Below are 24,803 nucleotides of genomic sequence, written 5' to 3' on the forward strand. Positions count from 1 at the left end.
TACGCAGCACTTCTCGTGAACGGAATTCCTTGTATTATTTACAGGGCTGCCTTCCTTTCTAAGGGCTTGAAATTCAAAGCAACATGCTCAACCGCAACCTTGTATCCATACGCACCCAACCCGACGATGATTCCTGAGGCCTTGTCGCTGAAGTAACTGTGATGCCTCCAGGGCTCACGCGCATGGACGTTACTCACGTGAAGTTCGATGAAGGGGATTTCTACCCCTAAGAGAGCATCGCGAATAGCGACAGAGGTGTGTGTGTATGCGCCGGGGTTGATGATGATCGCGTCGGTGTTTCCGCGGGCAGCTTGGACGCGGTCCACGATAGCGCCTTCGTGGTTTGACTGGAATGTTTGGAGAGTAGCACCCAGAGAAGTAGCGTGGGCTTTGGATGATTCCTCGACGTCGGCGAGGGTGGTTGAACCGTAGAGGTGCGGTTCGCGGGTGCCCAGGAGGTTGAGGTTGGGGCCGTTGATGAGTAGGATTGACTTGGCCATTTTAGTGTAAGATATTCAAATGAGAGTAACGATATCCCACGAGACTTGACAGGAAGCTTTCCGTTATTATAATAATCTGTTGCATATTGCGGGGATCCAAGTGATCGGATAAGGAAAAGCCGCGGGAGAAGGCTCTGCCGCGCCGGCTTGAGAGAAGCCTCTTTTCACGGGGCCAGGTAGGGTCTGGAGATGATCAGCTCTAATATACGCTGAGTCGCTGACACGTTCTAGAAGTAGCCTATCTTGTTAGTCATTAATTAATTCCTGCTGAATGAGGAATCGCTGCTTCGTAGATCGTGTAGTTGTAGATAGACTCGGTTACCAGCGGGACCCCCACTCCAACAAGTCAGTCATCCTCTGATTTCTCCAGCTCTCTTCCCCTCTACTCTCCTCTCCCTCTCTCTTTTTTCCAACCTTCCTAAGTAAATCACCATCATGGACTGTCCCATTCCCCAGGACCAGCTCGACGAGATCTACGCATTCGCGATCGACATCGCCCGCAAAGCAGGCCAGCTCCTGCTAGAACGCATCGACCAGCGCAACACCGAGCAGGCGTATGAAGAGAAAGAGAATGCAGTAGACTTGGTGACACAGGCAGACGAGGGTATATCACTTAATAACACCCGAAAAAGAGGATATAAACTAAATTAATTTTTACAGACGCCGAATCCTTAATCAAAACCGCCATTCAGACTAAATACCCGGACCACCGATTTCTCGGCGAAGAAACATACGCAAAAGGCCAGTCGCGCGAATACCTTGTTGATGAGAAGCCGACGTGGTGTGTCGATCCGTTAGATGGTATCCATCCATTCCATTCCAGTCTATCTACATCTACTAGATGTGTGCTAACAAACCAGGAACCGTAAACTTCACACACGCCTTCCCCATGTTCTGCGTCTCAATCGGCTTCATCGTAAACCACCACCCAGTAATCGGCGTCATCTATGCACCCCTCCTGGACCAACTCTTCTCATCGTGCCTAAACCGAGGCGCATGGCTAAACGAGAAGCGCCAGCTGCCGATAATCCGCAACCCGTCTATCCCGCCGCTCCCTGCGACGGCGCCGTCGAAGTGTATCTTTGCGTGTGAGTGGGGGAAGGACCGGCGCGATATCCCCGATGGGAATCTGGCGAGGAAGATTGAGAGTTTTGTCAATCTGGCGAGTGAGCGCGGGTCGAGGGGTGGGAAGGGGGGGATGGTGCATGGAGTGAGGAGTTTGGGGAGTGCGACGATGGATCTGGCGTATACGGCTATGGGGAGTGTGGATATTTGGTGGGAGGGGGGCTGTTGGGAGTGGTTAGTCCTTTCTATTTTGATTATTTCAGAAGATTAACAATTATAGGGACGTGGCTGCTGGTATTGCAATTCTGCTTGAAGCTGGGGGCTTGGTTACGACGGCGAATCCGCCCGAGGATATAGATGGGCCGATTGAGCCGGTCATGCTGGGGAGTCGGTTGTATTTGGCTATTCGGTAGGTTCCAGATGTCTTTTGGTAGAGATGATACTGACGATATAGACCCGCCGGCCCATCGGCAGTAGAGACAGGACGAGAGACGCAGGAACGAACAGTGCGAGAAGTCTGGCGACGGGTGCGCCAGCTAGATTATTCTAGGCCGCAGTCATAAACATAGATCTATATACAATGCATTTTACTCTATATGACATGCTAGTCCCTTTCCTTGATGAATGATAATGTTTACAAATTCGACTTGGACCGCTCCGCCACCGTCCTCGCGACAAACTGCTTCACCTTGTCAACAAGCCCAGGCTCAGCAACAACATCCCTCCCTGTCCATAACTTGGCCTGCTCCAGACCCTGCCAGATCAGGGCCTCCGACCCAAGCACAACCTTCCACTTGGCATCACTCGCCATCTGCGCAATATCCGTCCACGGCAGAGGGTGGTAACACATCTCCAAGATAACCCCCTGGTCCTTCTCATGCGTCTGTCCATTCAAAAGCACCCGCAGCGTCTCCCTAGCCCTCTTCTCCTCCACCGTCGCCGGCGGGTAGTTCGGGATCCCCGAAACAATCGCAACAGGCGCCTCGACCGTCGCCGCAGTCTCCGGGGTCGAAATAGGGACCAGCGGCGCAGACGGCGAGGGATTCCGCTGCTTATCCTCGACAAGAATGGCAGCGACCTCCGCTGCATCCCGGTTCACGATGTAGATCTTGCTAACGCCGAGCCAGCGACGAAGCACATACACTGCCGTGCGCGCAGTGCCGCCCCCGCCTACAATCAGCGCGGGTTTACCCCGGAAGTGATCCGGGCCTGACGGGGATCCCTGGAGCAGGGCCTCGCGGATGCCAATGCAGTCTGTGTTTGTGCCGACGTACTCTGTTTTGTTGTTGGGGCCCTTGCGCAGGAATATCGTGTTGCAGGCGCCGGCCTGCTTTGCGTCCTCGGTGAGGTCGTCGAGATGCGACATGATGGCAACCTTCCAGGGCATGGTGACGGAGGAGCCGACGAACTTGGGGTTTGTGCGGATGGAGGATAGGAAGGTGGGAATTTCCGGGGACTTTGTGAATGTTCCTGAGGGTGCATCTGCGGTTGAGAGCGGGATCTGGGTCCAGTTGAGGCCGAGGGCGTTGTAGACTGTCTGGTGGAGGGGAGGGGAGAGGGAGTTGCGCAGCGGGTGGCCATAGAGATAGGCGACGCCATCGCGGTCGGCGGGGGAGGTGATGGGTTCCATTGTGAGAAGTGAAGGTGTTGACTGGGCTGGAGAGCGGCTATCCAGGGAAGACGAGAGATTATAATTGATTTGTCTGGTAGAGGGAAGCGTTTAGCCGGGCGATGTGGAGCGGGTGAACGCTTTCGCCTGCGGGTCGCCACGCGGGAAAAGAACCTGCTGCCACCGTCAGGTCGCTTAATCGAGACCCCGTGGGGAGAACGGGGTTTTCCTTTCGTTTAATTTAGTTCCAGATTGCTAAATGCTTTCCCCACAGAGTTTGCGCGCGGACGAAATCCCTGCGTGGCCTCTTGGTTCAGTGTTTCCTTTTACCCCGTTCTCGTCCTCCTTTCCGTATATATACCCTGCCCTCTTTTTCCCTTCCCTCCACTGCACTCCCCTCCCACCTTGTGACTCTGTATATATAATTTCTTCTTCGAAATGTCTATTCTCTCGCTGGTCGAGGACCGGCCAACCCCCAAGGAAGTCTATAACTGGCGCGTCTACCTGCTCGCCGCCGTCGCCTCCTTCACATCATGCATGATCGGGTATGACAGCGCGTTCATCGGCACGACTCTTAGTCTGCAGTCCTTCAAGGATGAGTTCAACTGGGAGAGCCTGGATTCCGACCTGATCAGCGCCAATATTGTCTCGCTGTACCAGGCCGGTGCCTTTTTCGGCGCTCTCTTCGCATACCCAACCGGCCACTTCTTCGGCCGCCGATGGGGTCTGATGGCCGCTGCTCTGATCTTCTTCCTCGGTGCTGGTCTCATGCTGGGCGCCAATGGCGACCGCGGACTCGGTCTCATCTACGGTGGACGAGTTCTGGCGGGTATTGGTGTTGGTGCTGGCTCCAACCTCTGCCCGATCTATATCTCTGAGATGGCGCCCCCTGCGATTCGTGGTCGTCTTGTTGGTGTCTACGAGTTGGGATGGCAGCTTGGTGGCGTTGTTGGCTTCTGGATTAACGTATGTTCACTTTATTTAAATATCTTATTCAATTCTGACAGAAACAGTACGGTGTCGACGAGACCCTCGCCCCAAGCCACAAGCAATGGATCATCCCCTTTGCAGTGCAGCTCATCCCTGCTGGTCTGCTCATCATCGGCGCCCTCTTCATCAAGGAATCGCCTCGATGGCTCTTCCTGCGCGGCCACCGGGACAAGGGCGTCGAAACCCTCGCCTGGATCCGCAACCTCCCCGCCGACCATATCTACATGATGGAGGAAGTCAGCATGATCGAGCAGTCGCTCGAGGAGCAGCGGCTCAAGATCGGCCTTGGCTTCTGGAAGCCCTTCAAGGCCGCCTGGACCAACAAGCGTATCCTCTACCGTCTCTTCCTTGGCTCGATGCTGTTCCTGTGGCAGAACGGCTCTGGCATCAACGCCATCAACTACTACAGCCCGACTGTCTTTGCGAGTATCGGCGTCAGCGGCGGAAACACCAGCCTTCTCACGACCGGTATCTTCGGTGTCGTCAAGGCCGTCATCACGTTTGTCTGGCTGCTCTACCTCATCGACCACATGGGCCGTCGTAACCTCCTCCTCGTCGGTGCCGCCGGCGGCTCAATCTGTCTGTGGATCGTAGGAGGGTATATCAAGATCGCAAAGCCTGAGAATAACCCCGAGGGCACTGAACTCGACAGCGGCGGCATTGCGGCCATATTCTTCTTCTACCTCTGGACAGCCTTCTACACGCCCTCGTGGAACGGCACCCCGTGGGTCGTCAACTCGGTAAGCTTTCTATCTCATAAACCTTAGTATCAATATACTAACGTCAACAGGAAATGTTTGACCCCACCGTCCGTTCGCTTGCACAAGCGTGCGCGGCCGCCTCCAACTGGCTGTGGAACTTCCTCATCTCGCGCTTCACGCCGCAGATGTTCACGTCGATGGGGTACGGCGTGTACTTTTTCTTCGCGTCGCTCATGATCCTGTCGATTGTGTTTGTGTTCTTCCTTATCCCTGAGACGAAGGGGATTCCACTGGAGAGCATGGAGACGCTCTTTGACAAGAGGCCTGTCTGGCACGCACATAGCCAGTTGCTGAGCGAGATGCGGGACAACGAGGAGCAGTTTAGAGCTGAGGTTGAGCAGGGGGCGAAGGGGAAGGCAGGGGTGCATGTTGAGGAGGCTTAGTATCAGTAGTATACAGAGTAGTATATCAAATATATTATTTGACTTGTCTATAAATTTGAATGAGATACATCAACTATAACACACATATTTATTTATCTGCAATATCTACTGGCTTCCCACTCTCCATCGCTTCTCTCACACCCCCAACAACCCTCAACGCCCTAACACCGTCCTCAACCGAACAACTCACCTCCTCCTCCCCCCTCAAAACCCTCACAAAGTGTTCCAACTGCCTATCAAACGGCTTCACATCAACCCCATCAACCGGCATCCTCTCAACACTAAGCCCAGAATTCCACCCTTTCTCCGCAGAGCTATTACCATCAACACCATCATAACTCCACCTCGTCATATCCGGCACACTCAAACTCCCACCCCTCCCAAAGATCCTATAACAATCACTCGCACTCTCCTCCCTCTCAACCCCCGGAATAGTCGGGTTCTCACGCGTACCCGTCTCAAAATTCAACGGCGAGGGCACAACATCACTAACAAGGAACGTCCCAACAACACCACTCGCAAAGCGCAGCGTCACCGCACACCCTTCCTCAGCGGTATGCTCTGGATTGGTCTGCTCACGCTGAGGCTTCGTTCCTTCGGCAAAAACACGCCTCACCGGCCCAAATAGGAACTGCAGCACATCGATATCGTGGATGAGGTTTATACCAAGCACCCCGCCCTTCTCCCTATCAGCGCGCCAGGAGCCTAGCGGCGGCGCAAAGTAAGAGTCTGGTTTGAGGAGTGTCCAGAGGCCGTTTACGGCGATGATACTGCCGAGGGAGTTTGCGGCGAGCAGGGCCTTTGTGCTCTGGATGTAAGGGTTGAAGCGGCGGTGGTGGCCGACGAGGATTTTGACGTCGGGGTGTTGGGAGGATGTGGAGAGGAGGGACTTTGCGGTGGCTAGGGAGTCTGAGACGGGTTTTTCGAGCAGGATGTGGATTTTCTGCTTTAGGAGTTGGAGGGCGAGGGGGACGTGGGTGTGGTTTGGGGTGCAGATTATGGCGGCGTCGGGAGGCGAGGAAGTGTTTGATAGGAGGGCGTCCAGGGAAGGGTGGCAGGGGACATTGAAGGAGGATGCAATGGGCTGGGCAGAGGGGGATGGGTCGATGAAGGCGACGAGGTTTGTCTCTGGGTGTGCCTGGACGGACTGGGCGTGGCGGGGCCCAATGAGGCCGGCGCCGATGATGACGATGGAGAGTTGTTCAGGCATTGATTTTAACTGGGGTTAACGGTTGGTTCAACGGTTGGATTAGACTGATGCGGGGAATGGACCCTGCTTTATTTCGTGGAGTTGACAAGCGAGATCTGATGTGGCTCATCAGACCATCCACAGTCTATGGAGATGGATGGGGCAAAACGCTCTCCCGCCAGACCTCAGAGCGTTTACCCGCTATACTCGCAGTATTTACTCCCATCTGCTTTATATAATATCCTGATGCTGTTACCTGTAATTATGCTCGCTTTTTGCACGTTGATTATTCTGACGTTCTAGGCCGGTCTCTTTCCTTCGCCCAGTCGATCAGCTGCAGGAACTCAGCACCACCGCAAACACCAGGGACATCCATATAACCACGTCCTCCCATCATCATTAGACCTCATCCCAACCATCAAGAAATAGAATAAATCATCAAAATGGCCCTCAAAATCGGCATCCCAACCATGTCCCTCAGCCGTCCCGGCCTGCACTTACTCGACGACAAACTGCGCACCGCCGCCCAGCACGGCTTCCAAGGCATCGAGCTCTTCATCGACGACCTCACCCACCTCGCCGCCACCAAATTCAACAACTCCCTCCTCGCCGCCGCAAAACACACCTCAGCCCTCGCCCACTCCCTCAACCTCACCATCATCTGCCTACAACCCTTCGGCTTCTACGAGGGCCTCCTCGACCGCACCCAAACAACAACCCTACTCACCCAAAAACTGCCCCTCTGGTTCTCCCTCGCCAAAGCCCTCAACACAGACCTCATCCAGGTCCCCGCAAACTTCCTCCAGAACGACCCAGACACCGGCAGCCCTCGCACAACAGGAGATCTCCACACCATCGTCGCAGACCTCCAGACAATAGCCGACATCGGCGCCGCCCAGGGCTTCCGCTTCGTCTACGAAGCCCTCTGCTGGTCCACCCACATCAACACCTGGGAGGCATCCTGGGAGGTTGTGCAGCGGGTCAACCGTCCCAATTTCGGGCTGTGTCTGGACTCGTTTAACATCGCGGGCCGTATCTATGCGGACCCGGAGTCTGTCTCGGGCAAAACAGTGGATGCTGACGCTGCTGTTGCGCAGACGATACGTACTCTCCACGAGAAGGTATCCAGCGGTGAGTTGGATATTAAGAAAATCTTCTACGTCCAGCTTGTGGATGGGGAGAGGTTGAGTGCGCCGCTGGATGAGAGTCATCTGTTCTATGTGCCTGGGCAGCCGGCGCGGATGAACTGGTCGCGTAATGCGCGGCTGTTTCCCTGTGAGGAGGAGAGGGGTGGGTATTTGCCTGTGCTGGAGATTGCGCGGGCGTTCTTTGAGATTGGGTTTGAGGGGTGGGTGAGTTTGGAGTTGTTTTCGAGGACTTGTAATGATGTTGATCCGGCGACGCCGGCGGTGCATGCGGCGAGGGGCATGGAGAGTTGGAGGAAGGTTGTTAGGGCTCTTGGGTTGGGAGTCGAGGTGCCGGGGAGAGATAGTCGTGATTATAATGGGAAGATCACGGCTGCGCATGAGGAGGTGCTTCAGCATCGGCTGTAGATATTATATGGATATAGACATATTTTTGGTTAATTTGTTTATCAAGCGACTCTAGCTAGCTTATCTCTAAATTGGCATGGAAGAAATTAAATGCATGCACGCTGTTGAAGATCCGTTGTACAAGTGGTATTTTGCTGTTGAATCAAAAAGAATCAAAAGGAAAATTGTTCACCTATGCCTCTGCCCATCGTCGTTCACGCAGGGTCTTCTCCTTGCTCCCTGTGCCCTCTGTCTCTGCTCGCCATGCGTAGTACTCGCCAAGTCGCGTCTCTGCGTACGAGGCGTAATCGAAATCGATCTGTGAAATCTGCGCCTGGATCAACGCCCAGATGCCCCTGCCGACGTTAGTACAGTCGTATAATTTTCATCTAATCCAGTGCAACTCACCAGTACAGCCCAGGCAGCCCTCGGAAGCGGTCTACCTCCTCGCATAGCTGGTCCACGATTTCTTGTTGTGACGATTCCGGAATGCCCTGGTGCTGTGCATAGCTGCGTACGTACTCCGTCAGGAACTGTCGTCGAACTGACCGCGTCGGCATCATGCCGTAGTCGCAGTTGAAACCGCCCCACTCGGCGAAATGGTTGGCAATGTCAAACGCTGCCGGTGATGGTGTGGCATATTCGTAGTCGATGAAATTGACGGTTTCCACTCCATCGTTTGAGCTCCCCTCCGATGGAAGGATGATAACATTTCCAGATAGAAGGTCGCAATGGGCAAATACCAACTACTAGAGTCAGAAAAAAAAAAAAAGAAATTCTAAACGACTTGCCACGGGTAAGTGGTAACGTACCCCGTCTTCCCCCAGTCCATTGCCGGTATCGAACTCGCGAACAACGCGCTCGAGCTCCGTCTGTAGATCCCGCCGTCTCTCACACTGCGCTTCAGTGCTTGCAGGGAGGGCGAGAATCCATCTCTGGAGCACGGTCCACAGGTTCGGTCCCGGCCGTCGAGGCTGAATGACATTCAGATCGTTCGTCTTCACTGGCTGGCCATCCGCGGACACTTCTACAGAGTCTAAGAGAGAATCTCCTTTCTCCGGGGTGGGCTCTGGACTGGCTTCGCTGGTCGGGAGAACGGCATGCCACTGGCCAAGTCGGCGGGCAACACCGCGCCAGACACTCTCAGTGACCAGATCGTCATGGGTGGCCGGCCGCCCCGAGATGAACCGGTAGAGGAGACCATTCTTAAAGCGTGCCAGGAGGGGAGGAGCTAAGCCAAATCTAGCCAGAAGAGCGTGCGAGTTCGTTTCTCCTGTGGGTGGACCATTCTACTTAGCAAATATGTCGCATTGGGCTTGGGGAAGGAGTGGGTTGTCCCCGTATCGCATACTTTCGCGGTCTATAAGGATCTCTGTATGATTACCATACGCTCTCATCAGTACTGCTTCTTTGTCTATTTCTGCTTCTGTCAAGCCAGATTTCCGGTTTATGGCTTTGAAAAGCTGCTGAAAGTTAGTCTGCCAACTTGACCAGTTTTCGCGGGGAGCTTGAACACACAGTATTGGTGATCCCGTCCGTGAACCGTACGAACTCGATCTTGTTCTCCGGGCCCTCCCAGTGAGGGTTCAACGTGAGTAGGAGCCTCAGAGCAGAAGCTTGCGAGTCCGCATGGTTGTATGACTGGGAGATGTAGCGTGGTGGCGGGGCAAAGACCTCTGATCCGTTGATCGAGCCCATTGTCTATGGTGTGCAAGAAAGGTGACAGAATTGTATAAAGGTGTAAAGGAGAATTATGAGTTGTAAGAAAGGAATGCTAAATTCCCAACCAAAGTCAGCACCCGTCAAAGAAGCGGCAGAAGGAGGCGGATTTCACTCACTTTTAAATTCCCCAAGGTTGGCGAACTGTGGTACGGCCCAGGTACGGAGGCAAATAGGCTTCCAGAATTTCTCGACAGGCTCAAATCGGCCGGCAATTGAGCTCGACAAGATAAAATGAGGGTTGTTCTTTGTAGAAGAAGCCCGGTGCTAAGGCGTATGGGGGAAAAAAGAAAGGAGAGCAAAGGTGCAGTAGTCTGGAAGGGGGGGGGGGAGGGGAGCCAAAAGACAGAAGGGGAGACAATGTCGTCAACTTGCTTCTGGCATTGACGCCGTTTGGTCTCGTGCCTCCCTGTCTGTGATTGGAGCAGGAGCAACGCCCCTCCTTTGCCTGAATCGGCCTCTAGACTGTCACAGGCCACCCCGCGGTGTCAAACGTGGGTGAGAACTTAGTTTTCTTAATATCTGATCTATGAGAATACGAGCTCATGGCCACTTCGTCTTATTACAGTCTCTGATCGTGTGCCTGGGTTGGGATGTCAGACCAAGGAGGATCTCTCGTACCGAAGTTACCAGTATCAATCTAACCATATCCAGTCAAGCCCATACTATAGTTTACATGTGATTCCCCCTCAGCACGAGGCAACCGTTCCCATTCTGCCACCGCCCACCTGACCCGCCAAAGCCCCCTTGTCCAAGCCCTGCCTCACCGCGTAAGAAAATTCCTCCGAGCCAGGCCCAATGAATACTAGTGCCGACCGCCACGCCCAGTACAAAAGCCGACTTTTCGCCCGCTCTTCCCTTTTTTTTTTTTCTTTTCTTTCTCCATCATCAGTAGCGGTTTACTTATCATGTAAATTCGTTAAAACTGGAGCTCCGCTACGGCGGCTTGCTGAGGGTTATTCTTTGGGATTATTTTTAATTTTCTCCATGGGTTTCCTTCCGTTCCCGGCTCTGGAGAACAAATCTGCGTCCTTCTTTTTCCCTTACAATTTATGGCTGGGCTAGGTGTGTCTTCTGACTACCCATGCGCTTTGGCTGTGGAGGGGGCGTAATATGCCTTTTTATACCTTTCGGTTTAGTTAGGTTCGTAGTTCGGCTTGAAGATTTTGTGTGATGTCGGGTGAAATTTTCTGGCACGCTTTAAACAATACGTTGTAGATCTTCAACGCTGCTGTGCTTGCCGCCATGGCATTTGCGGCAACGCATCTCAACCGTGGAAGAGTTCTCTCGCTAAGACTTGAGAATTTCACTTCATGAACTTGGACTTGGCTCTACGTTGACTGTCTTGTGGATACTACGTCGTCATGCTGCAAGCCAAAAACAAGTTGAATGATATACGTGATTCATATCTACTACTAGATCGGTTTTTGATACTCGATGTCGAAGTCGAGTATCCGCCATCTCATGCCCTCGCTGCACTGCCAATCTGGATGCGCTCGCCAGACCAGCGGTCATCCTTCCGGAGCACTGGCCAGCTCGTCCCGTCGCCCTTGACCAGCGTTAATTCAAGCTTCGTGCCCAGCACGCGGAACTTGGACTTTTCGGGGTCAATCGGCGCAAAGAGCTCGAAGGTATCCTTGTACCGCTTATTGTCCGTAGTTGGGAGGTCAAGGGAAATGCCATTCGCTGTAAACTCGACCTTGGCGTTGTCCTTGTCGATTTTCTTCAGGTATAGCGAGACGTTCACCGATGTTGCCGTCTGGTAAAAGTCGTTTCTGGCGGATTGTCAGTTTAAATTTTTGAACTGGCCGAGAAATAGAGCAAAATAGAAGTTCACTGATAAGATAGACAAAACACACCTGACTGTATCGACCTTCTCCTCACCGGCTGGCTTGCCCTTTCCGACAAAAAGATGCTTCTTCTTCTCAGTACAACCTTCGATCTTCAAGAACGCATCAAACTCCAGCACCCTCCTCTTGCAGCATGACCAACCCTTGCTACCCTCGTGGAAAACAGGATGTCCAGGGTGGTGGACACACTTCTCCTCCTCGCGCGATACATCTGGGTTGTAGGTCGCACCGCAGCCTTTCCGCCGGCACGTAGCATTCGCCGGGATCGCAAGCTCGGGGTCATCTGATTCAGGCTCTTCAGGAGCTGGCGTAGACGGTTTCGACGGAGGAGGGATGGCAGGCGAATGTGTAGCTGCCCGAGGCACCCCGCTATCTTTTATCGGCTGCGGTGCCGCAACAGGAACGGCAGCGGCAGCAGCGGCGGCGGGCTCGTCGGCCTTCTTCTGGGCCGGAGCAGGAGTATCATCAACGGCAGAGTGTTTCCCGGTCGTGCAGGGTGGGATTTCCATAAACTCCTCAAAAGTAAGCACGCGGGGTTTGCAGCAGTTCCAACCTAATTCGACAAGCGGAAAGATTAGCGATGCGTTCCAGAAAGTACGACGGCCACTAACTCAGAGGGTACTTGCGAATTTACATGTCTCCCCCCGGAACGCCGAATCAAGTTCAAGACAGACCAGGGAGAGCGGGCTTTTTCTATAGCTACTTACCTTTCTGTCCTTCATGGAAGACCGGTGGGCCTGGATGGTACACACAGGGCTCGTCGGGGTCGGTGAACACCTTCCCGCAGCCTTTGTGGACGCACTTTGTAGCCATCGTGGGCGTTGCACAGCAAATCGGCTAGATGGCACAGAGATGGTTGTTCCGCAGCGATTTGAAGAGGACAAGAGCGAGAGCAGAAGGTGGGGGAGAGGGGACTCTTTTCTCAATGCAGCTCCTCGTCAGAGCCCGAAGCGGTTTAGTCTGGGGAAGCTCGAAGGTTCCATTACCGTCCTCTCGGGTTCGCCGGCGAACCATCCAGCTCCGATTAGGCCAGCCCAGTGAATCAGACCACGGCGTCAATTGAATTGGTCGATTCTATTCGTTTTACTTGGTTCTGTATACCATGTTTCCTACCTCTCGCCTCCTCCAGCCCGCCCGAGTCACGCTATTCACGCGTGCCGGCTGCGGGCTTTGCGACACCGCCAAACACACCGTCACCCAGCTGCATAAGCGGCGCCCATTCGACTACTCAGAGATTGACATTATGGTTCCTGGCAATAAGGAGTGGAAGGATGTTTATGACTTTGATGTCCCGGTTTTGCATGTACAGTCTGCTACTACTGGGTCGCTTTCCGACCCGAAGAAGCTGTTCCATCGCTGGACAGAACAGGAGGTGGAAACGCTTGTTGACAATGCGGAGAAAACCAACTAAATTGCCAACTCATCCACATCGACCAAGTTTATCAGGCTCCAGCATCTCTCAAATGTTGAACTAGCCGAGCTAGCGCCAAGTATCCGTTTCCTTACCGCTCAGAGTTCGTCTTTGGGCGTCTCAGCTTTGGCCACCGTGGGAGCTGCAGCGGCAGTGGTGCCAACCTAAGTCGGAAAGACCGTCAGTCATGTCGCTCAATCTACCACAAGATCTGCGATGCCAATCACACCTTAATGTCAGGATAGCAACTGTATCTTCCATCCGTCTCGTCCGATCCAATCCCGTTATGAACAGTGAGCAAATTCGTCGGGTCGACTTCTCTCTTGATTTGGAGCAATCTAGCATAGTTTTCCTCTCCCCAAAACGAATCAACTGGGTCAGGCTCGAATGGATCTGCCTCGTTTTGATACGCGCCGCCACCGGGTGTAAGTTCTCGCAGCGGATTCATTATTTCGTGCGTTGTCTGCCAAATTTCCTGAACCGTGCTTGGATCGGTTGTTGTGCCGTCAAACTGCCGGGTAAATATAACATGCCAGAGCCCATGGCGCCAAGCTGGTGATACCGAGGACGCTCCGGGGCCTCCGGGAAGATCTGTTTCTGGCATTGTACGAGAGTAGAGGCTGGGCGCCACGGCGTAGATTAGCAACGTGGAGGATGCCGGCACATCTTGCGCTTGCGCTGTTTTTATAATGTTATGCAGGGCCGATGAGAGTCGCTGCTGGTTGTCGCCATGGAAGGATCCTTTTGGAATGAGACGAGAGGAGAAAGCCCAGGCTGAGCTAGGGAAAATCAAGCTCTCTTCACGAGCAATGATGGCTTGAAGGATGTTATGGTAATCCGCAGTGTTGACACTCGCGTTCCCTAACGTGCCCGAATCAGCAGGTCTGTTGGCAAGATCGATGAGAGGCTGCATGGAAGCCCGGGCTTCAGAAATATCTAGCATCGTAGTGCCCAGCGATATTGTCGACGCTTCGCCTACCCCAGCAGGCAGAATGTATCCTCCCCAGCCTTCAGACGCCCATTTATCGGCATTAGCAATGACGGCTGAGAAAAATTCGGATATCACATCCTCATTGATCCCAGGAATCGAGATCCGGGCAAACTGCATAGGCTTTTTGGGGTGAACAGAGTAACTCATCTCAGTCACCACTCCAAAAGTCCCGCCGCCGCCGCCACGAAGAGCGAAGAAAATATCCTGGTTCTGGCACCGGTTCGCAGTGATGTACCTCCCGTCTGGAAGAACAACCTTGATCTGCTGGACATTGTCGACGCCCAAGCCCAGTTCATTCGATAACATGCTATGTCCACCACCAGCTAGCCAGCCGCCGGCGATACCGACACTGGGAGACGTGCCGCCCACTACCCGATACCCGTGAGCATTTGCAAACTCGTATACTCCACCAAATTGCTGCCCTGCACCGAAGGTTATCACGTCACCGACCGGTTGCGAGCATTCGTCGGGGATGAAGTCCTCGGTGAGCGCAATGGGAGGTTGAATATTGTGTGTCCTGAAATGTCAGCCAAAACAACAACAAACATGCATATAGGACCCAACATACCAAAGTGCAAATGAATCCGGAGCTGAACTTCTACCCAAGTAATCATGCCCAGTATTCTTCACAACCAACCGAAGCCCGTTGTCTCTCGCAAACCGGAGCGTCTTCTGCACATCCTCTACTCCCCGCGCATCAACATACCTCCTCGGGACACTTCCCTGCAAACAATGCCTCGTGGCTGGAGTATCCAAATCCGGCACCGTAATCTTCATGGCGCAGTTGTCTCCAGTCGCCTGGCATCCCGCCCAGTTCGACTGCTGGTAGCCGCCGAACTGGTCGGATACGAATACGTGATCATGTCGGTTTTCTTGTAGGGATGTGCATCGTTGAGTATCCTCGGTCTATATTTATTAGAAACCATCGAAACTGTCTATAAATTCATGGCATACCTTCTCCCTCCCATTGAAGGCCTTGTAACAAGGTGCAAGCAGTGGTACCCCGTTATGCAATCGTCCAGAAACACTCGCATTGAACGCCTCCCAGTCCGACTGGCTGACCGACAAAACCGAGCCAGAGCTGCTATCAAGAGCAGCCGCTATCGGTGTAATAGTGACAGCGCTAAGTGCCAGTAAAGCAAGTGCCATTTTGGCCTCCCACGTAGTCTAAGTGATATCGTCGGGTCTAGGTTGGATGGCACCAAACAACAGCCGATGGTAGCGCAAGAGTTATAACCTTACTTCACCCTCTCGCCGTAGTGCACATGATCTTTTGCTGCATCCATTGAGATCCCTGGCGGGAGGCGTGTATTATTGGTGACCGCCGCGTTCTGGCTGATTTTTAGGACACTGGATGGCGGTTTGTGCGCAATATGCGAGTTCATGCAGAGCGAAGGAAAACTCGCGTTACACGGGGAATGCGTCGCGTATAGCTGTAGCTGCATTTGATTTTAGTGTGGGTCACCGAAGAGAAAGTGATGGCCTCTTGTTCAAGAAGTTCGTGGTTTATCGTGGCGAATAGTGCCTGTTAGTGGTGGAGGGGGGGCGGGGTCGGGCACATTTTTATATATCAATATATATTCGACCTGTGATAGTTTGGTTTACAGAAACCACAATCGCCCATATACTAGATGATTTTGGGCGAGATTGCTCTCAACCTTCGATTTTACTCTATTGTACCAGTTAGCCAGGTGACCTGAGATACTTGCGGGTGGTGAAAAGCGCCCTGCACCAGCATATTGAATTAGGGTTAGGATGCTTCACGTGGTCGCGATACTCAGGAACGGACGAGATATTTAGATCGGTTACGAATCGCCGAGTTTGCGCGGTTTGATTCAAAGGGTATTTGCTACGGGGCTACGGGATTCTTAAGTTAGTGGGTGACCAGAGGTTTGTTATATTTAATTCGTTGGCAGCAGCGTCCAAACGGCTGAGTCGGAATTTGTGGATGGGCAGCAAACGATAAAAACACTTTTTTCTATATCTGCCTTCTAACTAACAAATCAACGGGAACAAAAGTGCTAACACATTGGTATATGGACCCGCATCCAAAAGGGTCAAATAAACGGAAGAAAACAATCATATACCCGTTGCAGAACGATCAAGTCTTGAATCTAACTAAGCCTTCGAAACGGCTTCAAAAGCCTGCTCTAAGATTTTCAGGCCAGTCTTCAGCTGCTCCTGAGTGACAGTCAAAGGAGGGACGAACCGGAGACACCCGTCACCAGCGGTGATAATGAGCATGCCCCGTTCGCGCGCGGCGGTGACAATTTCTGATGCCTTGGGGGCAAAGGCTCCAGAGAGCTGGAGGCCGAGAATGAGACCGCGTCCGCGAACCTCGGAGACGAGCTCAGGGTACTTCTTCTGCAGCTCCTTGAAGCCAGAGACTAGCACCTCGGACTTCTCCTGGACGGACTTTTGTAGTTCTGGAGATGCAAGGCGGTGGATAATGTGGTGTGCAACACGGCAGGCAAGCGGGTTACCACCAAATGTGGTACCGTGATCGCCGGCCTTGATATTGTCGGCCACGGTCTTGCCGGAGACGATGGTGGCGCCGATGGGGATACCGTTGCCCAAAGCCTTGGCGGTGGTGAGGATATCGGGGTGTGCAGCTTCGCCAGACGCAGGGGCAAGAGAGGGGTGGGAGTGCGCCCAGAAGCTACCGGTTCGAGAAAGACCACACTGAATCTCATCAAAGATCAGAACGGCCCCGACCTCGTCGCAACGCTTGCGCAGGGCGGCGAGGAACTCGGGTGTAGCAACGTTGACGCCACCCTCGCCCTGGATGGGCTCGACGATCACACCGCAGGTCTTCTCGGTGACGAGTTCTTGAAGCTGAGGAATATCGTTATATGTTCCGTACTTGAAGCCTGGAAGCATTGGCGAGAAGGGAGTTTGGTATTTCGGGTTTGGTGTAGCGGAGAGGGCGCCCATTGTACGGCCGTGGAATGAGTTCTGGAAAGAGACGACCTCATGTTTTGCGCCGGAGGGGTCGCGGGCACGTCCGGTCTTACGGGCAAACTTGATAGCCGCTTCGTTTGCTTCGGTGCCGGAGTTGGAGACGAAGACCTGAGCGGCATCGCGCATGCCGCCAGACTCGCGGGTCAATGTGATGAGGTCTTGGCTGAGAGCACCAATCCAAGCGTTATGGTAAAGGTTGGAGGCGTGAAGAAGAGTTTCGGCCTCACATATAAGTGTCAATGGGTGCTTTGAGCATAGCTACTGTTGAATACGTACCTGCTCGGCAATAATCTTTGCGATCTCCGGATCGCAGTGACCGAGAGAGTTTACAGCAATACCAGCCGTAAGATCCAAATACCTTCTGTTCTCCATATCCCACAAGTAGCATCCTTGTCCCTTGACCATAATCGGGTTTGGTCGAACGTAGGTAGGAACGAGGTACGGGGCGCGCTCATTAACGAAAGCGACGGAGACGGAGTCGGCACCAGGGTCAGGAGTAATCCTAGCATTCTTCCTACAAGTTAGTATGCGGACCAGTACAAGAGAAAGCGATAGCAATTGACTTACCTGAGCTCCTGAAGTCGCTGAGAAATACCGGCGTTGCAGCGGTGACTCAACCGCGGAGACCACTCTCTTCGCCAGCGGCAGTCGCCGCGACGCCACACGAACAAAAGACATTTCTGAAAGCGAGCCCTGAAAGAATACGACGAGTTCACGAGCAATTGGGAAGAGTGAAGGGGCCAGGGAGGAAGGGGGGAAGATGCGTGGGGGAGAGAGCAAGAACAAATGGCGCATCCAAAATCAAGCTGGACGGTGACTGATAAAGCGATATCGGCTTCGGCTCTTCACCTCCGCCACTCCGCATTCTTCCTCTCTCGACTCATCCAGCTCCCGCAGCACAACCCAAGTGACTCACCCTCGTCGAATTTCTAAACACTGGACAACATGACGATCTCCATCGTATCCCGACGAGTGCTAGCTCGTACGAACCTGACACACCCCACGCGCGCCCTATTCTCAACCTCCCGCGCCTGCCGCTCCGACGACTCCAAACCAGCCTTCGCATTCCGTCAAGGCCCCGCACCACCAAGGCTCCCCGAAGAAGAACAAAAGATCTTTGAACAACTTCAGAAAGAATCGACAGGTGCATTCAGCACGCCTCGTTCGGCGCCGCAGGTCAACCAGTCGCCCGACTCCGAATCCGCGAAGGTTGCGGACGGAGAGGAGCTTCATCCGGATATGAAACAAGGCATTAAGCCCGAATTCGAGGGGGAGAAGAACCCTAAGACTGGAGAGGTTGGAGGACCCAAGAACGAGCCGCTGCGATGGGGATCTAGCGGTGATTGGAGTTATGGAGGGCGTGTTACGGACTTCTAGATCGGAACTCGTTCGTTGTTGATAGGGGAGAAAAGGCGAGACGAAATATGAGAGATATTGTACATTAATCGGCGTTTGTTTAGATTCGAGTTGGTTAAGCTGATTTGCGCATGATTGATTTCGATACCTATGTCTATATATTCTGCGAGTGGGTATGCCACAGTACATAATTCATGCTTTCTTTTTGGAACAGCGCAGCAGGAGGCAATTAATCGCTACAGATGCTGAATTGCAAAAGGCGAAGCCTTATCCTAAGTGCGGGCAGAGTTCATTTGGAGTTTAGATATCGCAAACTAAGTTTCTTACTAAAAAGATACAATTTGGATATGGTAGGTTTGAATGCTTCATTCGTTTCTTATATTCATTATTTAATCGTACCAGATTGCATTCATGCCGAATCCCTGCTCCGGAATATCCACGCGTGCTACGCGGGACAGATTCTCGTCACGGAATCTATAAATCTCTACAAAGCCTAGCTGGTCATCGCAAAGAGCCAGCCACTCGTCACTGAAGTCGCAAGGGCTTACGGCGTTGGAGTGACCGCCGCTAGTGGAAGTGGGATGAATGAATAGCTGGCGCTCGATGTTACCGCTTGGGCCCAGCTTGAAAGCAGTGATGTAGCCGGTGACATCGAAGTGGTTGCTGCGGGTAGTTGCGAAGAGATATTCGCCGCTACGGGTGGTGAAAGTGACGTCGCCGCGGTACTTGTTGCGTGGGGGAAGACCTAGGTCCAAGTTAGGGCAGGGTTTATTAAAGCAACTGAGTAGTCGGTGGGCATGGGACATACCGGGAGGAAGTAAGGGGTAGGTTATGTGGGTGAAGACAGGTTTGTGCGTCCTCTCATCTATGACATATACAGCCAAACGATTGCCAGCCTCCATAAGAGCATAGAGGTATTTTCCGGTGGGGTGAATCTCGACCCAGCGGGGATGGTCACCTGGGTCAGGCGCCTCGAGGCAATCAACCAAAGTCAATTCGCCGGTTGTGGCATCCTTGATATGTGTCCAGATTTTGTTGGCTTGTAGATCAGCTGAGTATAAGTAGGTCTCGGTTGGATCGAACACCATGCCGTGGATGCCGGTGTTGGGCTCGTACTCATAGTTCTGCACGTTTTTGGCGAGACGGCCATCCGACTCTACTGAGAACACATTTCCGAATCCAGCGTACTTATAGAAAGGGTTTCCGTAGACATTATATGGGGGCTTTTGTGCTGCAAGTACAAAAATCGCACGGGTGTTGGTGTCCTCGTTGGCGGCCAAAGCTACGGACAATCAATGTCAGTGAAACCTAAACACAGCTAAAGTTATACAGAAGGAATACATACGGTGTCCAGCCACGGGATGCGATACCTGGTGAACAATATCGGTAGGGCTGTTCACAGCGAAACTATTCCACTTCTTCATAGCGGAGCCATAGATCGTTTTTTTGTCGTGCTGCTTCGGTTAGATTAAACCAATTGAGAGGCAAAATATCCGTAAACATACAGAAAATGCCATCCACGAGATTGGCTCAGCTTCAGGAATGTCGGTCTTCTTGACCAACTCTAGAGTCAGAGCCTCATCATCGAATGCAACTGTATAGATGCGACCTGGTCGGGTCCAGGTGCCCACCATCAAATGATGCTTCATTCTGACTGATTGACCAACGGATCGCAATTGACGTAGAGATCTAATAGATGTAATAGTCCTCACACGCCACATAACCAGAAGCAATATAGAAGAAGGAGGGGAGGATGTCGCGAACAGAGAGTGGTCAAGGACGGCAATCAATCACGGCAGCGGGCCGAGTCTGCCTGAGGCAATATTCCCCAGAGCCCCGCGAGCAGCGGATGAAAACATTGCCGCGCTGCGGGACACCATTGACGACAGCGATTCCCAATTTTATGTCACCTATAAATAACAGGGGCTAATTGGCGCGTATACAAAGAACTGGGCCTCCAGACTGTCCATTGCATGAAGCGTCTGTAGCACGCAGAGTTGGCAGTTGGCCTTCGGAATCAGTCGCTGAGGCCTCGGCCCTCAATATAGAGGGCGGTGGAGACAGGCAAAACCCCAGCTTGAACAAGAATGTCATGTGACTTCGTGTCGCGTCGGCGTGCCGTATCAGCCATCCGTGTTTTGGCTGCACTCTCTGCTCTACAGCTCCAGCATTGCTTCCGCTCAACCAATTTTCTGAGGAAATTCCGCTTGTTGCCGCTCATGGCCACGGCTACAAAGGATGCTTGTTCCATTCACACATCTTCTGTGCCGAACCTAATCTTCTCGTGCCCGAATTTCCCCAATCTGGTGTTCACCTCTTGCCTGGAAAGGCACCCTTACAGATGTACCTCCTTCAACTCCCTAATTTCAATTAAACACGCTCAATAGCTCGAGTAGAGCGACTGCTGTTTATCGGAAATTGGGATCCTAACCCTAAGTCACCCTTGTCGGTTGAAATGCCTCGCAGTGAAGCATGGGGGCTGCTCAGGAGTCAATTAGCTTTGACAAAAGACAGCCCTCCAGAGCCGAAAGGCACTAAAAGACGGAATACCATGCGTTTTCAAGTCCAAATCTGGACACGCGTCGGTTATCCAATGCTGGGCATTCCATGCGGATCAACAGGGCCGGGTTTGTCTATGCTGGAGATTAAGAAACTGGGAATCAACCGTGTGAACCGCATCGAGCATCCTCGGATGTATTTCGCTGGCTATCATCAATGTGGACCCAAGTGCGAATCATTGCATGTTGCCTGTCGATTTTCTGAACACAACAGTGGTCTTTTTTTGGACTTGCCTACATACGGTCATATAGTCGGGCTGTCAATAGGGAAAATCCACTTGTCGGAATCAATCGAATCAACTGGCTCAGGCTTCCTGACGAACAGATTCGATTGTAGCAAGGTTTTCCTTTTATTGCTTCACCGCAAGTATGACTTGGATAGTCGTAAAACACCTCCAAACCCTTCGGCCTGTTGTCACGTTCCGGTTTCGACCTTTTCACCAGCCCAGTTTCGCCCATTCCACTCTCTCCAAGGCTAGCGAACTGCAAATCAAGGCATCAGCCATCGATTTGCTTCATTAATTTGAAGTCCGATCCACTGCGTTAACCATCTCTTTGCAATGTAGATTGCAAATTGATCGATGGGCTCCGACACTTTCTCTCAAGAAGCGGTTTTTGGGGATGTTCTTTGTCCGTTTCAATTGCCCTCCAACTTTTACAATGCGGAGAGGAAATCAAAAACTTGTCCCTGGAGGTACTCTGTCACACACAGGAGGATACGCCACTGGGTAACGTTCACGGCTCGAGAAGGAAGCTGGGCCCCTCGACATGGAAGTGTCTCGACAAGTACTCCCAGCCACCACCCTCTGAAACGAACAGGCGGAACTCTTCACAAAAGATTGCGAGATGGACACCAACGCTGCAAGCATGTTCACAATCGTTCACCATCTATAGACCCTCCAATGACCTCCACCCCGATCTCACCGACGACGCCCACCTCATGATCACCCGCAACCAAGGATTCTATCATCGAACTCGCGGCGGGACCTCTCTCGTGTGAGGCTCAAAGTCCAGGCTTGTCTGCTGCTTGTTAGGAGATTTTATCTAGGGTCCGGGATACTCATGGTCCTGGCTTTGTCGTGATTTTCTTGGGCTTGGAGAATTGGACGGTGTTCTGTTGGCGGGGATTCGTGAACGGCCGTTTCCTTTCGGGGAGACGGCCCTCTTTTTTTCTTATACGTCTCCCCGATATACCTTCCCTCCCTTCTCTGAGATAAGTGTTGAAGTGGCTAACTACCGGAGCAGGTTACTGAATCTCCGCAATCAGTGGGAAGATGGAGTATTGGAGGCTAGTCATGAGTATACTATTGGGTTGGGTTTCGAAATTCGATAGTAGAAATCGATATCAGCGCATTCACTCGAGTTATGGTCTATTGCAAAAATGCTTCATGTTATTAATAATAGAAAGTCTGTTTTCATGTCTTCATAGCATCGTATATAACCCAAGCCCTAAACACCCAAGACGCCAATTTGCTTTATTTCCCATCCCGGTTCCAAATTCACCCCGCTTATCCCAATTAAAAAAGTGAAACCAAAAAAAGGAGGCCGACCAACCTTCTGGCCTAGAAAGAAAGGTCAGGTCAATCAGAACTCCTGGATAACAATGACCCTCTCTACAACCCAATCTATAAGCGCCTGCCCCTCGGCCTTCCAACGACCAGATCGCCACATCTCATCAACCCAATACCAGAGACTCTTGCCGCGGGGACCCATGATCATGTTTGAATATCTCCTATCGGCCCTTGCCGTTCGCATGGAAAGGTCGTGGTTGACATTGAGAGCAGGGATACGTGCACCTGCACCCGCACCCCCATCGGTACCACCGGCCATCTGGTGTCTAATGCGCCACTCGTACTCGGCTTTCTCACCTGCACGCCGCGCAACGGCTTCTTCGTCTTCATCTTGGTAAAGCTCGCATTTGTTGCATGCTGTGCAGGGCGCGCCGGGGTTGACGCGGAAGTGCTCGCAAAAATGCCTATATCCTTCATGCTCCTCTTCCTCTTCGTCGTCTTCTTCTAGTGCGGGTCCGTTGCCGAATGGGTTGAGGTTTTCCTGGTGCGGGAGTCGCCGTCGGTTGCGAGGGGTCTTCAATGGCGGCCCTAGGGCCTTGCGACAGAGGTAACACATCGAGTATCCGCAGGTGCAGGTGAGTTTGTTACAACCAGAGGATTTGACAAAGGAGAGGCCACAGCGTGGACATGTTCGTTTCACTGCGGCGGTGCGGGCTGCCTCAACGGTGGCCCGGAGATCGAGGAGCAAGGGTTCATGGCAGACGTGCGGATCGCGCCATGGTTTCTGGCATGTAATGCAGCTGGTCCGCCGGCAGTTCACATTGGCGCAGGTGAATTTCTTCATGCGGAGTTTAAGGCGAAGGTTGAGTAAGGCGTTATTAAAGATGGTAGGAATAGCGGCAGGGTTTAGTAAATAGAGAGCCGCGGCAATCAGAAGTAGAAAAACTATCGTGTCCAAAAAGAGAATCGTCATGACAATGGTAGGAATAAGCCCGTTCTGGCGGAACCGCCAGTTGAAACCGGCTGGGGGAGGATGGTAGACAGGGTCAACTTCTGCGTAGGAACAAAATGGGCACCGTATCAGCTTAAACTGAGAGCGGAGAAGCGCGTCGGAGGCCAGTCGAGATTCAAATTTGGCGTAAGTCTCAGCACCCGCTTTCTCGAGAAGGATAGCACGTTTGACGAGCTCGGCGCTGAGAATCCCTGTACAAGGCTCATTCGTAGACGGCGCCAGGCACTTTAATGTCGATTTATCAACATCAACAGATGTGGCCCAGCCCTGTCCGAAGAGCGCTTGGTTAACAGTATGCCGGATGCAATTGAAGCAAATGAAATGCACGCTATCAGAGCAAGCCGATATCTGCTCAAAAGTGACGTCTGTAAAGCAGCACTGACACTCATACAACGCACTAGCCGCCTCAGCCTCCTTCTCATTCAGCTCCTCAGCCAGTTCTAAGTCGACCCGTTCCCGCTCCTCCTGTCGTGCTCGCAGTATCGGCGCCAGCAGTGTCTCATGCAGCTCATTGTCCAATTCCTTACACCCTGTCTCCTTCAACCGAGGCACAGATTCCCCATCCGACAGACGCTGCCACAGCATCAACGGATGACTATCCTCCTTATCCTTCTTGCGTCTAAACGACGGAAGAATACTGTTAAACGTAGCCCGCCACGTCTTCCTCGACAGATCCTGCAATACTGGCCTCGCACGGAGATAACAGAAATTGACCTCCGCAAGAACGGCATCCACAGTACTTCGACTCAACCCGGTGAACTCCTTCGCCAGGATACCCTTCACAGCAGCCTTATACTCCTCCGACCGGAACCGCTCGTCGCGGGGGACCATAGCCTCAGCTTCATCAAGAACGACGCCCGGCACCACGGAACCATCACCACCTGTGGCCCCAGTAGACGGAACGTTCCATCGCCCCGCTACCCATCTATCCTTGTGCCGCATAAGCTGATCAACGCAGACATGCAGTCGACTCTTCCCGTCAAACCGGACCAGCAGTTCGCGGAAGACTTCAATTTTGACATCGGGAAATATTCGAACGAGGGTTTCCAGGGAGTTGTTGAGTTCCTCCTGCTCTTGTTTCTGTTCTTCGAGGAGTGTGGGAAGGGGTGTTCGCGAGCGAGATTGAGATTGGGATTGAGGTTGTGATTGCGAGCCCCCGCCGCCGGCGAACGGGTTATTACGTAGAGCTTCGCTCAGGGTTGCAGAGTAGCTGGTGGAGCTGTTGCTGCCATTTCTCTGACGATGCGGGGGGGTAGTTGCTGATCGGGATCGGGAGAAACTAGACACGGATAGCGAGAGCACCATTGTTGTTGCATTGGAGTGGAGGTGGGGTAGAGACAGGGCTGCTACATATCGCCGGGCGATGTGTAATCTTAAATGAACAGAAGAGAGAGATAGGGAAGGA

General features: G+C 52.7%; 14 protein-coding genes across 14 annotated transcripts; 5 read left to right on the forward strand and 9 right to left on the reverse strand.

The window, feature by feature from the left end:
* Positions 1–38: 38 nt before the first annotated feature.
* ASPVEDRAFT_49395 (type II 3-dehydroquinate dehydratase) lies at positions 39–500 on the reverse strand (the record flags this gene model as incomplete). Its single annotated transcript, XM_040814157.1, has 1 exon — positions 39–500. The coding sequence occupies one exon, from the start codon at positions 498–500 to the stop codon at positions 39–41; it is 462 nt and encodes a 153-aa protein (XP_040663142.1).
* Positions 501–935: 435 nt separating this feature from the next.
* Positions 936–2,128, forward strand: ASPVEDRAFT_120511 (inositol monophosphatase family protein; the record flags this gene model as incomplete). Its single annotated transcript, XM_040805799.1, has 5 exons — positions 936–1,104; positions 1,161–1,301; positions 1,361–1,799; positions 1,846–1,974; positions 2,020–2,128. The coding sequence occupies 5 exons, from the start codon at positions 936–938 to the stop codon at positions 2,126–2,128; spliced, it is 987 nt and encodes a 328-aa protein (XP_040663143.1).
* ASPVEDRAFT_36787 (shikimate dehydrogenase family protein) lies at positions 2,118–3,255 on the reverse strand. Its single transcript, XM_040811293.1, has one exon. The coding sequence runs from the start codon at positions 3,193–3,195 to the stop codon at positions 2,200–2,202; it is 996 nt and encodes a 331-aa protein (XP_040663144.1). The 5' UTR covers positions 3,196–3,255; the 3' UTR covers positions 2,118–2,199.
* Positions 3,256–3,612: 357 nt separating this feature from the next.
* ASPVEDRAFT_79105 (sugar porter family MFS transporter) lies at positions 3,613–5,308 on the forward strand (the record flags this gene model as incomplete). Its single annotated transcript, XM_040816648.1, has 3 exons — positions 3,613–4,140; positions 4,188–4,904; positions 4,955–5,308. 3 exons carry the CDS (start codon positions 3,613–3,615, stop codon positions 5,306–5,308), a joined length of 1,599 nt encoding a protein of 532 aa, XP_040663145.1.
* Positions 5,309–5,396: 88 nt separating this feature from the next.
* Positions 5,397–6,518, reverse strand: ASPVEDRAFT_79106 (Gfo/Idh/MocA family protein; the record flags this gene model as incomplete). Its single annotated transcript, XM_040816649.1, has 1 exon — positions 5,397–6,518. One exon carries the CDS (start codon positions 6,516–6,518, stop codon positions 5,397–5,399), a length of 1,122 nt encoding a protein of 373 aa, XP_040663146.1.
* Positions 6,519–6,940: 422 nt separating this feature from the next.
* Positions 6,941–8,050, forward strand: ASPVEDRAFT_79107 (sugar phosphate isomerase/epimerase family protein; the record flags this gene model as incomplete). Its single annotated transcript, XM_040816650.1, has 1 exon — positions 6,941–8,050. The coding sequence occupies one exon, from the start codon at positions 6,941–6,943 to the stop codon at positions 8,048–8,050; it is 1,110 nt and encodes a 369-aa protein (XP_040663147.1).
* Positions 8,051–8,222: 172 nt separating this feature from the next.
* On the reverse strand, positions 8,223–9,727 carry ASPVEDRAFT_79108 (putative ethanolamine kinase; the record flags this gene model as incomplete). The annotated part of the gene is made up of 5 exons (XM_040816651.1): positions 8,223–8,385; positions 8,438–8,775; positions 8,842–9,302; positions 9,381–9,492; positions 9,548–9,727. The coding sequence occupies 5 exons, from the start codon at positions 9,725–9,727 to the stop codon at positions 8,223–8,225; spliced, it is 1,254 nt and encodes a 417-aa protein (XP_040663148.1).
* Positions 9,728–11,210: 1,483 nt separating this feature from the next.
* On the reverse strand, positions 11,211–12,411 carry ASPVEDRAFT_119273 (cysteine and histidine-rich domain-containing protein; the record flags this gene model as incomplete). Its single annotated transcript, XM_040805679.1, has 3 exons — positions 11,211–11,523; positions 11,608–12,151; positions 12,306–12,411. The coding sequence occupies 3 exons, from the start codon at positions 12,409–12,411 to the stop codon at positions 11,211–11,213; spliced, it is 963 nt and encodes a 320-aa protein (XP_040663149.1).
* Positions 12,412–12,613: 202 nt separating this feature from the next.
* ASPVEDRAFT_289755 (glutaredoxin family protein) lies at positions 12,614–13,058 on the forward strand. Its single transcript, XM_040810180.1, has one exon. The coding sequence runs from the start codon at positions 12,701–12,703 to the stop codon at positions 13,007–13,009; it is 309 nt and encodes a 102-aa protein (XP_040663150.1). The 5' UTR covers positions 12,614–12,700; the 3' UTR covers positions 13,010–13,058.
* Positions 13,059–13,232: 174 nt separating this feature from the next.
* Positions 13,233–15,149, reverse strand: ASPVEDRAFT_121953 (uncharacterized protein; the record flags this gene model as incomplete). Its single annotated transcript, XM_040805938.1, has 3 exons — positions 13,233–14,517; positions 14,569–14,906; positions 14,955–15,149. The coding sequence occupies 3 exons, from the start codon at positions 15,147–15,149 to the stop codon at positions 13,233–13,235; spliced, it is 1,818 nt and encodes a 605-aa protein (XP_040663151.1).
* Positions 15,150–15,889: 740 nt separating this feature from the next.
* ASPVEDRAFT_36798 (acetylornithine transaminase) lies at positions 15,890–17,739 on the reverse strand. Its single transcript, XM_040811294.1, has 3 exons — positions 17,529–17,739; positions 17,238–17,471; positions 15,890–17,183 (listed from the first exon to the last, which is right to left on the reverse strand). Exons 1-3 carry the CDS (start codon positions 17,637–17,639, stop codon positions 16,119–16,121), a joined length of 1,410 nt encoding a protein of 469 aa, XP_040663152.1. The 5' UTR covers positions 17,640–17,739; the 3' UTR covers positions 15,890–16,118.
* Positions 17,740–17,744: 5 nt separating this feature from the next.
* Positions 17,745–18,664, forward strand: ASPVEDRAFT_36800 (succinate dehydrogenase assembly factor 4). The gene has a single exon (XM_040811295.1). The coding sequence runs from the start codon at positions 17,907–17,909 to the stop codon at positions 18,336–18,338; it is 432 nt and encodes a 143-aa protein (XP_040663153.1). The 5' UTR covers positions 17,745–17,906; the 3' UTR covers positions 18,339–18,664.
* A 42-nt stretch (positions 18,665–18,706) lies between these two features.
* On the reverse strand, positions 18,707–19,966 carry ASPVEDRAFT_79114 (lactonase family protein; the record flags this gene model as incomplete). The annotated part of the gene is made up of 4 exons (XM_040816652.1): positions 18,707–19,062; positions 19,126–19,599; positions 19,663–19,771; positions 19,823–19,966. The coding sequence occupies 4 exons, from the start codon at positions 19,964–19,966 to the stop codon at positions 18,707–18,709; spliced, it is 1,083 nt and encodes a 360-aa protein (XP_040663154.1).
* Positions 19,967–22,459: 2,493 nt separating this feature from the next.
* Positions 22,460–24,703, reverse strand: ASPVEDRAFT_121228 (E3 ubiquitin-protein ligase; the record flags this gene model as incomplete). Its single annotated transcript, XM_040805864.1, has 1 exon — positions 22,460–24,703. The coding sequence occupies one exon, from the start codon at positions 24,701–24,703 to the stop codon at positions 22,460–22,462; it is 2,244 nt and encodes a 747-aa protein (XP_040663155.1).
* Between the last annotated feature and the right edge of the window lie 100 nt (positions 24,704–24,803).

Source organism: Aspergillus versicolor (genome assembly GCF_001890125.1).
Source record: "Aspergillus versicolor CBS 583.65 unplaced genomic scaffold ASPVEscaffold_1, whole genome shotgun sequence".
NCBI classification, from domain to species: domain Eukaryota; kingdom Fungi; phylum Ascomycota; class Eurotiomycetes; order Eurotiales; family Aspergillaceae; genus Aspergillus; species Aspergillus versicolor.